At 41.5% G+C, this 15462-nt stretch overlaps 1 protein-coding gene across 5 annotated transcripts in view; it reads right to left on the bottom strand.

Annotated features, from left to right (window-relative positions):
• The window catches only part of TAOK3 (TAO kinase 3), a 194736-nt gene that overhangs the window by 21902 nt on the left and 157372 nt on the right, over positions 1–15462 (bottom strand). For all 5 annotated transcript variants that reach the window (XM_029619813.1, XM_029619815.1, XM_029619812.1 and 2 more), the window contains one exon: positions 7096–7299. In XM_029619813.1, the coding sequence (XP_029475673.1) occupies positions 7096–7299 (204 nt within the window). The remainder of the gene's footprint in view (positions 1–7095; positions 7300–15462) is intronic.

Below are 15462 nucleotides of genomic sequence, written 5' to 3'. Positions count from 1 at the left end.
TTCTTGGGTTTGATGCAACAATTTTGGCACACCTGGATTTGGGGATTTTCTCCTATTCTTCTCTGCAGATCCTCTCAAGCTCTGTCAGGTTAGATAGGGAGTGTCGATGCACAGCTATTTTCAGGTCTCTCCAGAGATGTTCAATTGGGTTGAAGTCCAGGCTCTAGCTGGGTCACTCAAGGACATTCACAGACTTGTGCCGAAGCCACTCCTTGGCTGTGTCCTTCAGTTTGTTGTCCTGTTGGAAGGTGAATTGTCACCCTAGAAAGAGGTTTAGAGCACTCTGGAGCAGGTTTTTTCATTAAGGATCTCTCTGTACTTTGCTCCGTTCATCTTTCCCTTAATCCGGACTAGTCTTCCAGTTCCTGCAGCTGAAAAACATCCCAACAGCGTGATGCTACCATCATTATGCTTCACCATAGGGATGGTTTTTGTTAGGTGATGAGCAGTGCTTGGTTTCCTCCAGACATGATACTTGGCATTCAAACCAAAGAGTTCAATCTTGGTTTCATCAGACTAGAGAATTTTGTTTCTCATGTTCTGTTTAAGTGACTTTTGGCCAACTCCAAGCAGGCTGTCATGTGCCTTTTACTGAGGAGTGGCATCCTTCTGGCCTCTCTCCATAAAGGCATTATTGATGGAGTGCTGCAGATATGATTGTCCTTCTAGAAGGTTCTCATCTCCACAGCAGAACTCTGGAGCTCTGTCAGAGTAACCATCGGGTTCTTTGTCATCTCCCTGACCAAGGCCCAATTGCTCAGTTTGGCGGGGAGATCAGCTCTAGGAAGAGTCCTGGTGGTTCTGAACTTCTTCCATTTAAGAATGAGAGGCCACTGTGTTCTTTGGGACCTTCAATGCTGTAGCAATTTTTTTTGTACCCTTCCCCAGATCTGTGCCACAACACAATCCTGTCCCAGAAGTCTACAGAAAATTCCTTTGACTTCATAGCTTTGGTTTTGCTCTGACATGCACCTGTCAACCTTATATAGACAGGTATGTGCCTTTCTAAATCATGTTCAATTAATTGCATTTACCATAGGTGGACTCCAATCAAGTTGGAGAAACATCTCAAGGATGATCAACTTTGAGTGTTATAGCAAAGGGTCTGAATACTTGTGTAAATGTGAAATTTCATTTTTTTAAATTAATTTGCATACATTTCTACAAACCTGATTTCACTTTATCATTATGGGATATTGTGTGTAGATTGAAGAGGGAAAAATGCATATTATCCATTTTAAAATAAGGCTGGAACATAAAATGTGGGAAAAGTGAAGCGGTCTGAATACTTTCTGCACTGAATACTGTAGTAGGTGATTTCTAGCTCAGATTCCTACATCAGAACCATCAGGGAGCAGGACAACATGGGCGGAAGAGGTCTGAGAGAATTATGCATATAGGAAGGGATGGGTTAGGGGAGGGGTGAAGGCGGAACTGTGGGATTGCTCAGGGATTGGCTTGAGAGGAAATTCAAGTGGGCTAGCCCTTTTTTTCCTCTACTCTTGGGCCGATGCTTCTAGCTTCCCACCCTCCCCTCCGAATATGGGACAGCTTAGGAGTAGTTGTGGCATAAGCAGGCATGGTGACCAGCAAGCTAACTGAGCCTCCCCATTCTTCCATTCACTCAGGTCTTAGTACAAGGGCAGCTGCCCGGGGGAGAAGGCCGAGGGGGGCAATGACAACTCAGGGCCAGTGGCCCACTCATCAGTGATCTAGAACCCTGGTGCTTCAACAACAGCCAGGAGAGAAGAAAGGGGCAGGGTATGAGCAGCGCTCAGCAGAGATCAGGTGACTTCTATGATCCAGATCTTGGCTTGCCAACAGCCCCTTCAATGTATTAGTTTCTTTGGTTGGGTTTTAGGCTTTCAGCAGCTTGTTCACTAATGGTATTGGGTGCTGATCACTTGGGGGGGGGGGGGGGGGGGAGAGAGAATTTTATGATGTTTATTGATATGCCGTTGCAGTTTGTTGTATTATTTAATGTAATTACATTGTCGCTTTCTATGATGTAAGTTTTCTATGCTGTAAGCTGTCCATAAAACAGTGTTTGGAGTTCCACCTAGTCTTTGTGACTTATTTACAGAGGGGTGAAGGCGGGAGAGGAAGAATGTTTGGCGGGGGAGTCTGGATCTATCCTCTGCATATGTTGCACCACTTAAGATCTTGGTAATGCATACTGAGCGCAGAGGCATACAGCAATATTTGTTAGCTTAGTGACATGATTTTGCTAGGGTTGGTGATTCTTGTACTAAGTAAATATCACTGTGAATGTTACATATTAGGGGAAAGGGATCTAATTAAAACATGGTCATCTGGTGAAAAATGTGACTAGAACACAAACTCTGAATAATTTTTACAGGAGCTGACATCAGAAGACAGGAATAACTTTTCTAATATCAGATCCTGAGAGTTCCAGCCTAATTCATTTTTACTCAGTTGTATAGGAAATGGATGCATATAAAAAGTGATATTTAATATGGGTAAATAAAGGCAACATGAATTCCCTTGAATATTATTGGGGCCCAAGAACTAGAGAAATCTGTTCTTTTGTTACCATGAGAAAATATATGGAAACTGTGTCTTAGGCCTGTTCCCTTGAAGAACTTGTAAAGGAACATAGCATTTATTGTTTCTAATAGGGCAAAATTCTAATTGTTTGTAAAAGCTTGGTTTGGCCTTGGATGCTGGACAGAGAGGAAGGACGGCATATTTACCAATGAGTTATTTCAGTTATGAGTAACTGATTTCTTTTATTATACAAGTTGAGAACAAATAGGGGATACCCCTAGAAACTGGAGGTTTAAGGATAGATGTATAGAAGAAACAATTAAAAAGCATGTATTTTATGTTATCACTTGATGTAGATGAAAGAATAGGAAAAATACTGAAGTTTGGCCAGCTTATATTCGCTAGATGGCAATATGTATTAGGTAATTCTGAGATGATTTTACCATTTTCCTCAATATCAGATCAATGTAGTGAGATCACTGGATGGGCAAAGCTAATATATTAGCTTGTTACCATGCATGGAAAACCTAGAATGAGCAGATATGTAAATTTGGGATTTATACCCTATATAATGTATAACCCAGAAAACATTTTTGAACCCTCTCTTTTGCTGTGCTTTTGCAATTCCAACTCTCTGATCATATTTGCTTTAACTGTCTCTGACAAGTTCCTAATAATAAAGAACACGTCCTTGTGATATCTAATAAGAGGAGGGGGCCTGGCAGAAAAAACATATATTCAAGGGATTTACAATTTACAGTCTATTAACTGAGTATATATGACTTTTAAGTTGGGATAGCCATATTTAAATAGCAGTGTCTCGTTTTTACAAAAGCAGCTCATCTCCAAAAGGTCCAAGTTAAGGGGCACAAAACACCAGGTTGGCATGTTGGAAGTCCCATCAAAGCTCTAGGTTCACACCTTACCCATCACTATGACACTGTGTACGAGAACTAACAGGTCATAAGTTAACAGGAAGCTCTAAAAGGAGCGAAAGCTGAACAAAAGCCAACACACTTACATTTACTGTAAACCAATACGATATAATTGTTATCATGAGTGTCGGTATAAAAAAGCCCTAAATAAATAAATAAAATTATAACATACTAAATGTTGTCAGGTAAGGACAATTTGTCCCACCCACTCTATCTGGTTTCCCTGCCAAAGCCTTGCTGCTGTTTCCTATTGGTTAACCTTGCCTTTTCTTGGAAGCCTGAAGCAGCTCCTTCATATTGGCTGCCTCTTCCCATTTTAGCTCCTAATGTTCTATATGATTTAGCATATTTATTTATTTAAAAGTTTTTATATACCGTCATTAAGTTATTTACCATCATAACGGTTTACAATAGGGCACATATCAAAGAAAAAATAGATTATACTTTACATAGAGTGTGCCAGTATTATCTGGTAACAAATACACTAAGTACTATTTGGTTTATGACATGGAATTTACATTAATGAAATTCTCATGGGAGAGTAAATGTTTTTGCTATTCAACCTGTCGGTTTGTCGACTACGATTATCTGAGGGATAAAATAATTTCCAGGTAGTATCTGGAGATTGTGTGCTAGGTGCTCTATATCCGCTTATCCTTATTTATTTGCTTGCGTCGTTCTCTTTATCAAAGGCTTGTTTGAAAAGCCAGGTGTTGAGGTTTATTTTGAAAAGTTTATGATTTCTCTGAAGTCTTAGATCAAGGGGCATAGTGTTCCATAATATGGGACCGTCCAGAGACAGTGCACGTTCCCTAACCTGGGTTAGTCTTGCTGTTTTCACAGATGGAATGGTTAAGAGAGCTTTGTTTGCTGATCTTAATTTCCTATGTGGGACGTGTACTCGAAGTGCTATGTTCAGCCATTCTGCTTTTTCGTCATGGATCAATTTGTGTATTGTTCAAAGTACTATGAACTGAACTCTTTGTTCTATGGGTAGCCAATGTAGTTCGGCTAGTGTATCTTGATGTGATCTTTTTTACTTTTTCCAGTGAGAATTCTAGCTGCGGAGTTTTGTAATATTTGCAGTGGTCTTATCGTAGTGCAAGGTAAACCAAGTAGTAAAGCATTGCAGTAGTCAGTGCTTGCAAATATCAGTGATTGAAGTACTGTGCGAAAGTTTGGCAGCGATAGTAATGGTTTAAGTTTTCTGAGTACCATAAGTTTAGCATACCTTTCTTTAACCTTTAGTGTTATGTGCTGTTTGAGGTTTAGCTCTGTGTCCATTATTACTCCGAGGTTGCGTACCTTCTCGGCTAATTCAATTTTTTGGTTACTCTTGAGAATTATTGGAGTTTGTGTAACAGACACCTTGTTCTGTTACCAATAAGGCCTGAATGAACCCTTAGCTAGCTAAGATGAGTGTAGGTTAGAGCAGTGGTTGACCTGCCTATCACTGGGACACTCTCCATTATGTGTGGCCCACTGATGCTTCGACCTGCCTGCCCGAGTGTCCGACATCATCATTAAAGGCCACGTTATCGAACGTGATGACGCTTGAGCAGGTAGGTTGGACCATTGGTGTCAGAAAGGAGAGACCCTGTTGGTCAGTGCACTAGCAGGGTTCCCACCTGCAAGGAGAGACTCCATTCATCGGCACTGGCGGAGTTTCCACTCCCCGCCAGCCAGGAAAGACCCCATTGCCAGCGCACTGATGGGGTTACCACCCAAAGTCAGCGAGGACAGGCCCCACTGTTGGCATGCTGGTGGGATTTCCACCCCCCACCAGGGAGGAGAGGCTCCACTGTCAGTATGCTGGTGAGATTTCCATCCTCATGCTAGCGAGGAAAGGCTCCATTAGTGTGCTGGGGGGGGTTTTCCATCCGCCACCAGCGAAGAAAGGCCCTATTTGTTGGTGTGCAGGCGGGGTTTCCACCCTGCCAGCGAGGAGAGGCCCCATTATTGGCACGCTGGTGGGGTTTCCATCCCCCGCAGTGCTGCTGTGAGGAGGAGTGTGAGTATCAGGGGCGTAAGGGAAGGGACATAGAGAGAAGGAAGGGAAAGTGGTGAAGATGGTGAGTGAGTGAAATGGAAGGACATGAATGTGTGGAAAGGAGAGTATGAGTGTGTCAGAGAAAGGAATGAATGAGTGATTGAGTGGGTGGGTGGGAAGAGGTGAGAATAAGAAACAAAAGAGGGTGAGAGGGATTGAGGGGGACAGTGACAGGGAAGGGGACTGAGTGGGAAGGTGAGGGACAGGGTGAAGTGAATGGGAGTAAGAGAGGGAAGGGGAGGAATTGCAGGGGAAGAAAATGAAGAGAATGAATGGGAGGGAGTGACTGAGGGGTGGGTAGGAATGAGGGGGAAGGATAATGAAGCAAGGGAAAAGAGTGAGTGGAAGTAAGGGAATGAGTGACAGAGGGAAGGTAAAGAGATTGAATGGGAGGGTGAGTGGATTGAGAGACAGAGGGAAGGAGGGTGAATGACTGAAGGTGAGAGGGAAGGGAAAAGGGAGGGAGGAAGAAGAGGGGAGTAAGAAGAAGAGAGGCAGGAAGGGTACATGAATGTGTGTGTGCGTGTACATGAGAAAAAGGATCAGATTGCAAGCAAATTTTCTACCGAAAGTGGTCTCAGTCGTTCATTTAAATGAGACTATTACACTCCCAACTTTCTTTCCCAAGCTACACCAAAATAAGCATGAAAAGATCTTGCATACATTGTCTTGTAAACGGGCCTTAGCTTATTACAAGCAAAGAACACAGGGTCATAGATGGGCCCAGCAACTGTTTATTTCCTTCAACTCTAATAAACTGGAGTGGCAGTAATGAAGAGAATGCTATCTAACTGGATCCCAGACTGTATACAATTCTTCTACTCTTCTACTTCCCTACCCTTGTCTACCAAAGTCAAGGTGCATCAAGTGAGATCTACTGCCTCTTCCATAGCGCACTTGAAGCATGTCTCAAATGTGGATATTTGCAAGACTGCAATATGGTCATCTATGCACAATTTTATGCCCACTACTACCTGGACCAGCTCTCGGCCTTGGGCAATTCAGTGGAAAGGACAATTCTGAGTTCTGTTCAAGAAGGCTAGAGACTACTACCCAGGACGACGGGTTGCAAAGAAAACAAACAAACAAAAAAAAAACCCCCCCACACACACACACACACTACGTAGGGAGCTACACTTGTTGCAACCCTTAGATTGGGACGCCCCATGACAGCTTGGCTAATTCAGCCTGCTTATCGACAGAAAAAAGCTAATTTGCTTATCGCAAACAATGCTTTCTGTAGCTAGCAGGATGAATTAGCCATGCATTCCCGCCCTCCTCCTTTGATAGTCTCTATATTCCATCGGATGCAGAAACTGTGATCTTTGTTATAAACTGAGGAGACTCTGCTTCAGTCAATCATCCGGGGACTACTGCGCATGAGCAGAGCAGAGTTCTGTCACTTAGAGAAAGCTGCACAACGTGCGCCATTGGATGACATTACCCAAGACAGCATGGCTAATTCATCCTGCTATCTACAGAAAACACCATTTATGGTAAACAAACTTGCTTTTTCATTTCAATTCTCTTGGCAGGGAAGTGAACATGACTGGTTATTTGCGTATACTTTCTACATAAAAGCAAGCAAATACAAAATGTTACCTCCCGAATGTGCTGCTGTTCCACCTCATGCCTCTTGATCATGACGTCACGCTTGAAAATGCGGCAGTGTTTCTCGTAGTGTAGTCTCTGCTGGCTGAGAAGATGAGCCTCCTCCTCTGCCTGAGTGTGTTGGAGGTTCTCTTTATGTTTGGATATACGCTCTTGTTTTTCCTTCTTAGGTGTGCTGTGATCCTCATGCATCTCCTGTGCACGTGAACATAACAGAAAGAAAACAAAAAGAATAAACAGAGTAGCTAGAGAAGTAAAATATTGAGAAGCTAAGAATATTATTTATTTATTTTATTTATTTTAAATTTTTATATACCGGAATTCCTGTATGCAATACAAATCAGTCCGGTTTACAAGTAACGAAAGAGGTTGCCCTGGTCTGGGAAGTTAGACCTGGGTTTTTTTACATAGAACATGGAACAATAACAATAAACCATTGAACATTATTACAAGTAACATAGAATGTAACAATAGCATTTAACAGATTTAACCTTTTTTTACAAAGAACTTTAGAAGCGAATATGGTCTGCAGTAGACGGTTATATAAAGGTGAATAATGACTGTTAGAATTGCGAATAAGCAAGTACGGTATGAAAATTAAGTGGCAAGGTGTTGGTGACACCCTGCAATGGTTGGATCTGAAAGTCAGGAGGAGGTGCCTATTGGAAAGCTTGCCTGAAGAGCCAGGTTTTTAACCTTTTTTTGAACTCTAGTAGATTGGGTTCGAGTCGAAGGTCTGGTGGGAGCGCATTCCATTGGTGTGGTCCCGCAGTGGAGAGTGCTCTTTTTCTTAGTGTTGATTTGGCAGGAGCTGCGGCTAACGTGCTTTTGTAGGCGCTTCTGATGGGTCTGGAAGATAAGTGTGGACGAAGTTGGGTTTGTAGAGATATAGGTGCGACGTTGTGAATTGCTTTATGAATGATGGTTAATGTTTTATATAGGATTCTCTGTTTGATGGGTAGCCAGTGGAGGTTGCTCAAGATGGGGGTAATATGGTCTCTTCTCTTCGTGTTGGTTAGGATTCTGGCTGCGGCATTTTGTACTATTTGTAGGGGTTTGATGCTGTTGGAGGGGAGGCCAAGTAAGATTGAGTTGCAGTAATCAAGTTTTGAAAAAATAATGGATTGAAGAACGAGGCGAAAGTCATTAAAGTGAAGGAGTGGCTTTAGTTTCTTTAGGACCTGTAGTTTAAAGAAGCAGTCCCTGGTGGTTGTGTTTATGAATTTTTTTAGGTTAAGTTGATTGTGTATGGCGTTTCTGTAGGTGTTAAGGGTGGCTTTGTAGTCCAGTCTGGATGAGGGTGTAGGGTTGATTCTCCAGCTTTTTTCTTTGTTTCGTAATTTTTGTTTTAGGGCTTTTAGTTCCGGGGTGAACCATGGTTTTCTGTTGTCTCGTGCCAATTGGATTACTTTAAAATGTGTACACATTGCCCACATTCTAGCATGCATTTTTAGTAGCAAATAAAAAGAAAATGACCTGCAATTACTTTATCTCAAAATCCATCTAAAAAGATTAGATGATCATGTGACCTTTTGTGTGCCATCTAAGCTCTCAAATTCTAGAGAGTTCTCATGCTACTAAGAGTTTGAACCCATAAGACTTTTCTCCCAGTCAGTGATAATGGGAAAAGACTTTGAAGAATCAGGTCTAAGTTGTACAAAAGCAATGGTGTTAATTTCTTCACAATAGTGGGCATAAAAAAGGAAAACAGACAATTCCCAAGAGAAAGAAAGGGTGGAGCTGTATAACCATTCAGATGCAATCTTCAGAACAATTATTATTTATAAGTAATTACTTATTTCCAAAGACGAGCATTTTGAATGACGTTACACAGATAGGATTAGCTAAGGGTTCTCTGCAATAAAAGAACAGAAAGCAGAGAGAGGCTGAGAGAAAGAGAAGGGTCATTAACAAATAAATATATATTTAGATATAAAATGAAAGAGAGATGGTAGACAATGACAATGCAAATAGGCTCTAGAGAGTCTGGAAACAATCCCTGGTGCACTTTCAAATGAAACCTAGAATCCCTGTGTGAGATGGGAGACTAAAACACAAGAAAATTGGAGCAGATATGGAGACTATACATGTGGGTTGAAATCCATATTCCAGCCTGACAAACCTCATCAATGGATGCTGGCCAGGGATATTACTATTGCCCAAACCGCAAAAGATCTGATGTAGCTCTCTAGTTTGAAGCTTATCAGGGTATATGGAACTGCAATCTGCAAGTCAAATTAGTATGTTTACCCACTTGAAGGCTAGGAGTATTGGGGACAATTTTCAAATAGTCCATGTAGTTGCAAATAATGCAGGTAGTTTTACTGCACACATTTTACCAGAATTTTCAAATGAAATCATACGGATAGCTTCTCTTTGAAAATTAGTACACAGTACACTCATTAAAAGCACCCATGTACTTTGCACCTGTCTTTTATGCACACAGCCAAGATGGAAAAAACAGTGCATATCTTTTTTGAAAATGCCATATACACGCACTATTTTACTACTGTTAGTCCTGCTTTCCGTAGACTGGTTAGCATGGCCTGGAGTTGGCATATGTGCGACTTCCAATCTGGGCTTACACCATGATGTCATCCAAGTACCTCTGATGTGGGTAGAGCAAGCGGTTGACCAAGCAATGAAACGTTACAGGGGTGCCATGAAGTCCAAAAGTGAAGACTGTGAACTGGAAAAGTCCCCCTAGTGTTGAGAATGCAGTCTTCTCCTTCACCACTGGATTGAGAGGTACCTGCCAATACCTTTTAGAAAGGTCCAGGGTAGAGATGAACTGGGCTGATCCCAGATGCTCAATCAGCTCATCCATTCGAGACATCGAGTATATGTTAAGTTTTGAGATGTCGTTGAATTTTTTTTTTTTTATAAAGTCAATGCTGAACCTTATGCTCCCATCTTGCTTTGGCACCAGCACTATGGGTGAGGACCAATCACTAATTGACTCCTCTATAACTCCGAGCTGGACCATTGCCTTCACTTCGGTCTCAGTGAAGCAGCGCCTGCCTCGGGAATCCGATAGGGTCACTGCTGCACAACAACTCCAGGAGGCGCAATGATGTCATGCCACACCAGGTGGATATGACCAGCTGCTTTAAGTCAGCTGTCTGTGCAGTAGACAGCTGCTCTCTGAAAGGAATCTGGGTTTAGTCCAATTTAGGTTCGACCTCTGGACCAAAACTTTTTTCTTATATCATTCAACACACCTGTGCAATGCACTTCTTCAGAAGGCTTACGTGGTAGATCTTTTAACTGGCTGGGCTATTTTGTAATCCAGACAGACTAAAAGCTTGCTTTCCGAAGATGGGAGGAGGACAAGGATGTGGTCCCCTAGCTAGAATACTCTTTGGACAGTGGAGCGATTGAAATCTTGGGCTTGGGTAGCCTTAGGCATAGGCGGGCCATTTCCCCAGCCTTTTTTGGGTGTACATAAACGAGGTTCTCCCTGGGGTTTCCTGGTCTTCCCCAACTCTCGTGAGCTATGTCCAAGATTCCTCTCAGTTTCATTCCATACAGTAACCAAAAAGGAGAAAACCCCCTTGAGCTCTGCGGCACTTAAGAGAATTGTGAGCAGCACATAAGGTAGCAATGCATTCCAGTTTTTTGCCTTCATTTACAAATTTCTTCAACATTTGTTTGGGCATCTGACAAACTCTCAATGAAGTCATCGGTCTGCAGGTGATACACCGAGGAACAGAGTTTTTATCTTAAGCAAGGCTGGGGTTTGCGGCAAGGTAAAAAGTTCTTCTGGATCTGCGCTATTGGCTGTCGGGATCTTTGGCTCTTAGGACTCCACCATCCTCTACCCAGGTCAAGTGGCTTCTCTGGGAACAGCGGGGACTCGGTCATGGTCATGGTCTGGGCCTGGTAATAGGCCTCAGCTACTTCCAGCACCTTTTCAAGTGTAAGGTTTGGGTGTCTGCAGACCCAATACCAAACAGGCCACTCTAGGCTGTATAACAACTATTCCAGCAGACCCCACCTTGGCTAACTCCACTCTGGTCTTTCCTTCTGGGTGCAGCCACTTCCAAGTGATATATTTAAGTCTGTGGAACAGGTTCCTGTAGTTTTCTCCAGCCTGCAGAATTCTCTGCTGAAACTGCTTTCAGTAGGCTTCTGGGGCGAGTTCCATTCTCTCTAGATCGGTGGCCTTGATTTTCTGGTAGGTGGCCCTCCTTTGCGGATTAGCGGTTTGGAAGGCATCTTGACCACTCCCGGTGAGTAGATTCCTCATAGGCCGATTCATTAAAAAGTGTGGGAGAGCCGGCGCTCTGTGCCCGCTCTCCAGACACGCACTGTGTATTACCCCTTATACCCAGGCACCTCTCCTGGGAATAAGGGGTAATAGAGGCACATCGAAAACGTGTGGCCAAACGGGTGCTAAATGGTGTGCTTGGCCAAGTGCACCGTACTAAACTGGCCTGTCAGATAGGTAGACTACCTATCTTCTGGCCAGCCTGTCAACAGAGCTGTACATTCAAAGTTTTTTAGGAAACAGGGTCTTCTCCTAGGGTCATCTTAAGTAGTATTGGTGACGAGGGAGGTGTCATGGTCACAGTGATCTGTACAGCCTGCACTACCTGAGTTAGCACTGTGTTTTTCTGTGTAACTTATTCTTGCAATGCCTGTTGCTGGTCAATTTGTGTTTGTAGGGTGGTCTGCAGTTGTTGCTGCCCTGTAGCGAGAATCTGAATCACTTGCTCCATCTTCCCTGCTTTTCCAACTGCGAAACTACGTATCTCTATGGGGAAGGAGTGGGGGAAAAACAAAACAAAAAAAACCCTGCTTTTCTGTCTGGTCCTTACTCACTGCTTGAACTTTGCTACACAGGGAGGGCTAGATATGAACTAGATTATATCCTTACTATTGTGACATCCTAGAATATACATGAATATGAACTAGAACATATATTTATTGCAGTTTTAAGCTAGAATGTGAATGTGAACACACTGTATGCGATGTTTGACCAAGAATATGAATGCTGATATTGTAAACTGTTGTGATCTTCATTTGGGACGACTGTATATAAAATGCCTAAATAAATAAAGTCCTGGCTAGATAGCTGTGGCTGGTCCCTTAAGGTGGGTTGAGGGAGTTTCCTGTATACTCTCTCACAAGTGTATGTGGTGAAGATTTGCTTCTCTCCCATAGGCATTAGAAGCACAAAGGAAAACACGGAAAGGACAACCAAATTTTTAAGGAAAACTTTTAGCATTATCACATGCACAAACTGTGGATGATTATGGAGCACCATTTTGACTTTGTAAAGTTTCATAGATGGAAAATTAGTTAATAGTGCCTGGAACTCACCAAATCTGTTGACTGAAGTAGTTACTAAAGATCATAACTTTCCAATTCAGGTATTTGAGCTCACAGAAGAATTAAAAAAAATTAAGTAATTTAAAGGGTTTCATTGGATGGCTGAGAACTATATGAATGCCCAATGAAACAAGAGTCTGATCAGATATTTCAAAGCTTCTTATTAGAGAAATTCAGGATGTTCAAAAACCAATTTCCCTTCTACAGACTTCTTGGCATAGATTGTTCTATACAATGTTTTATGCACTGTGCCTTCAACTGGTGCACAGCAAGCCCCTGATTTGTATTTAGTGAAATATGCTGTCATCTGAAAACATTGAGGTCCAGGACCAGCCTGCACAATTTCAGGTAACTTCTTTGAAACTGGTTCAATGGGCATAGAAAAGTACTCAGAGACCAGGAGTGGGGTAAACTCAAGCCCCAAAATAAGCAGCTCCTAGAAAAGGGCTAGAAGGAACCTCAAGATATCTAGACAATTCTTCTGTCACAAGGCAGGATCTACTGTACTTATGTCATCAGAGAAAAGTCTGTAATCTATTCTAAAAAGTCTTCAATGCCAAAGATTCCATATTAAAAAAAAAAAAAAAAAAAAGAACCGCCACACTGGGTCAGACCAAGGATCCATCAACCCCAGCATCCTATTTCCAATAGTGGCCAATCCAGGTCATAAGTATCTGGAAGGATCCCATATAGTAAATAGATTTCAGGGATAAGCTGCTTATGGACATTTCCTCCAGGATCTTGCCCAAACGTTTTTTCAACCCAGCTGCAATAACTACTTTTACCAGATCCACCAGCTATGAATTTGAGAGCTTAACCTCATGCCGAGTGAAAAAAATATTTTATCAGATTTGTTTTAAATGTGTTATTTAGTAACTTCATGAACTGTCCCCTAGTCTATTTTTTTAAAGCTTAAACAATGATTTGTATTTACCCATTCCACTCCACTCATGATTTTATAGACCTCTATTATACTTCACCTCAGTCATCTCTTTTCCAAGCCGAAGAGCTCTAACCTCTTTAGCCTTTCCTCATAGAGAAGCCGTTCCATCCCCTTTAACATTTGTCACCCTTATGTGTACCTTTTCTAGTTAGTGATATCAAACTACCAAACAGCCATAAGTAGGCTTAGGTAATAACTATACTTTGTAAACCAACAGAGGACTATAAAACTTAATGTACACTGATGTCTGGTATTTCTTTAATGGACTAAACCATATATTGGTAATAGTCTCACTTTTGAATTTAACACGGAAAAAAAAAGAGACTGAAGGGGGACCACGTGTGGCCACGGGGTTGGTGGCATGCTGGGCATGCTCAGTGTGCTAGTCAAAGTTCTAAAAACTTTGACAAAAGTGTTCTGTGACAGGGCTCCATCTGATGTTGTCACCCATCTGTGAGGACTACCATCCTACTTGTCCTGGGAGAAAGTGTCTCATGAGAAACTCCTCAAGAAATTACAATGTCATGGAATAGGACGCAATGTCATACTGTGAGTTGGCAACTGATTAAATGATAGGAAAGAGAGCTGGGCTAACTGGTTAGTTTTCACAATGGAGAAAGGTTATTAGTGGAGTACTGGGACCTGTGCTGTTTAACATTTATAAATGATCTTGAAAAGGGAATGACAGCTGAGGCAATTAAATTTGCAGATTACACAAAATTATTAAATTTGTTAAAACAGCAGCAGATTGTGAAAAATTGAAGAAAGACCTTGTGAGACTAGAAAACTGGGCAACTGAATGGCAGATGAAATTTAATGTAGAAAAGTGCAAGGTGATGCACAGAGAGAAAAATAATACTAACTACAGGTATGCAGTGCCGGGTCTGTAATAGGAGCCACTGTCAAAGAAAAGGATCTTGAGTTATTGTGTCCAACATACTGAAATACTCAGCTCAGTGTGTGGCTGCGGTCAAAAAAATAAATTGAATACTAATAATTATTTGGAAAAGATTTTAGAATAAAATGAAAAATATCATGTCTCGTACCTTGAGTATTGTGAGCAGATCTGATCTCCCCATCCAAAAAAGATATAGTGAAATTAGAAAAGGTACAGATAATTTAGCGGATAACATAAACCCCAAAAAAACCATATGTACAAAGGAATCAAAACAAAAAAACCCCTGGCATAACAAACACATAAGAGAAGTCAAACAAAAGCTTAGGAAAAAAGATAAAGAATGGAAAAACAATAAATCAAATGAACACCTGACAATACCGAAAACATCTAGCCTATTATAAAAAAATAATTCTCGAAGCAAAAAAGAATTACTTCAGCACTAAGATAGAAAAATTCACGAATAATTCTAGAACACTGTTCAGCATAGTTAATAACCTCACCAAAGATACAACTAACAATCCTGATAAATTACCTGAGAATAGATGCAATGAAATAGCCAGTTTTTTAATGATAAAATTGAGAATTTAAAAACCAAAGTATCACTGACAGCCAAACAAGAGATTAAAATGTGTAAGAGAGATAAGAACATAAGAACATGCCATACTGGGTCAGACCAAGGGTCCATCAAGCCCAGCATCCTGTTTCCAACAGTGGCCAATCCAGGCCACAAGAACCTGGCAAGTACCCAAAAACTAAGTCTATTCCATGTAACCATTGCTAATGGCAGTGGCTATTCTATAAGTGAACTTAATAGCAGGTAATGGACTTCTCCTCCAAGAACTTATCCAACACAGTGGACCAAATTTAATGAAATATCAAGCTTTGAAAAAGAGAACATGCTAAAACAGCTAAATCCAGCCCCACATAGAATAGATGCACTTCTCATCATCGAACTAAAAAGGTTTCCAGACATCACCGCCCCAGCACTAACTCAAATTATAAACTTTCCACTAGAGGAAGGATCTATGCCAGACATACTGAAAGGAGCAATAATCAAACCAATAGGAAAGAAAAAAAAAACATGGACCCCCTAACACTATCTAACTACAGACCAGTATCCAATCTACCATTAATTGCAAAATTAATAGAAAAAACAGTGCAAAAACAACTATCAGAGCATCTA

The sequence above is a fragment of the Rhinatrema bivittatum genome, chromosome 11 (genome assembly GCF_901001135.1).
Source record: "Rhinatrema bivittatum chromosome 11, aRhiBiv1.1, whole genome shotgun sequence".
Classification (NCBI taxonomy): Eukaryota; Metazoa; Chordata; class Amphibia; order Gymnophiona; family Rhinatrematidae; genus Rhinatrema; species Rhinatrema bivittatum.
Note: the sequence above shows the minus strand (reverse complement) of the source record. Positions and strands in the feature narration are given on the sequence as shown.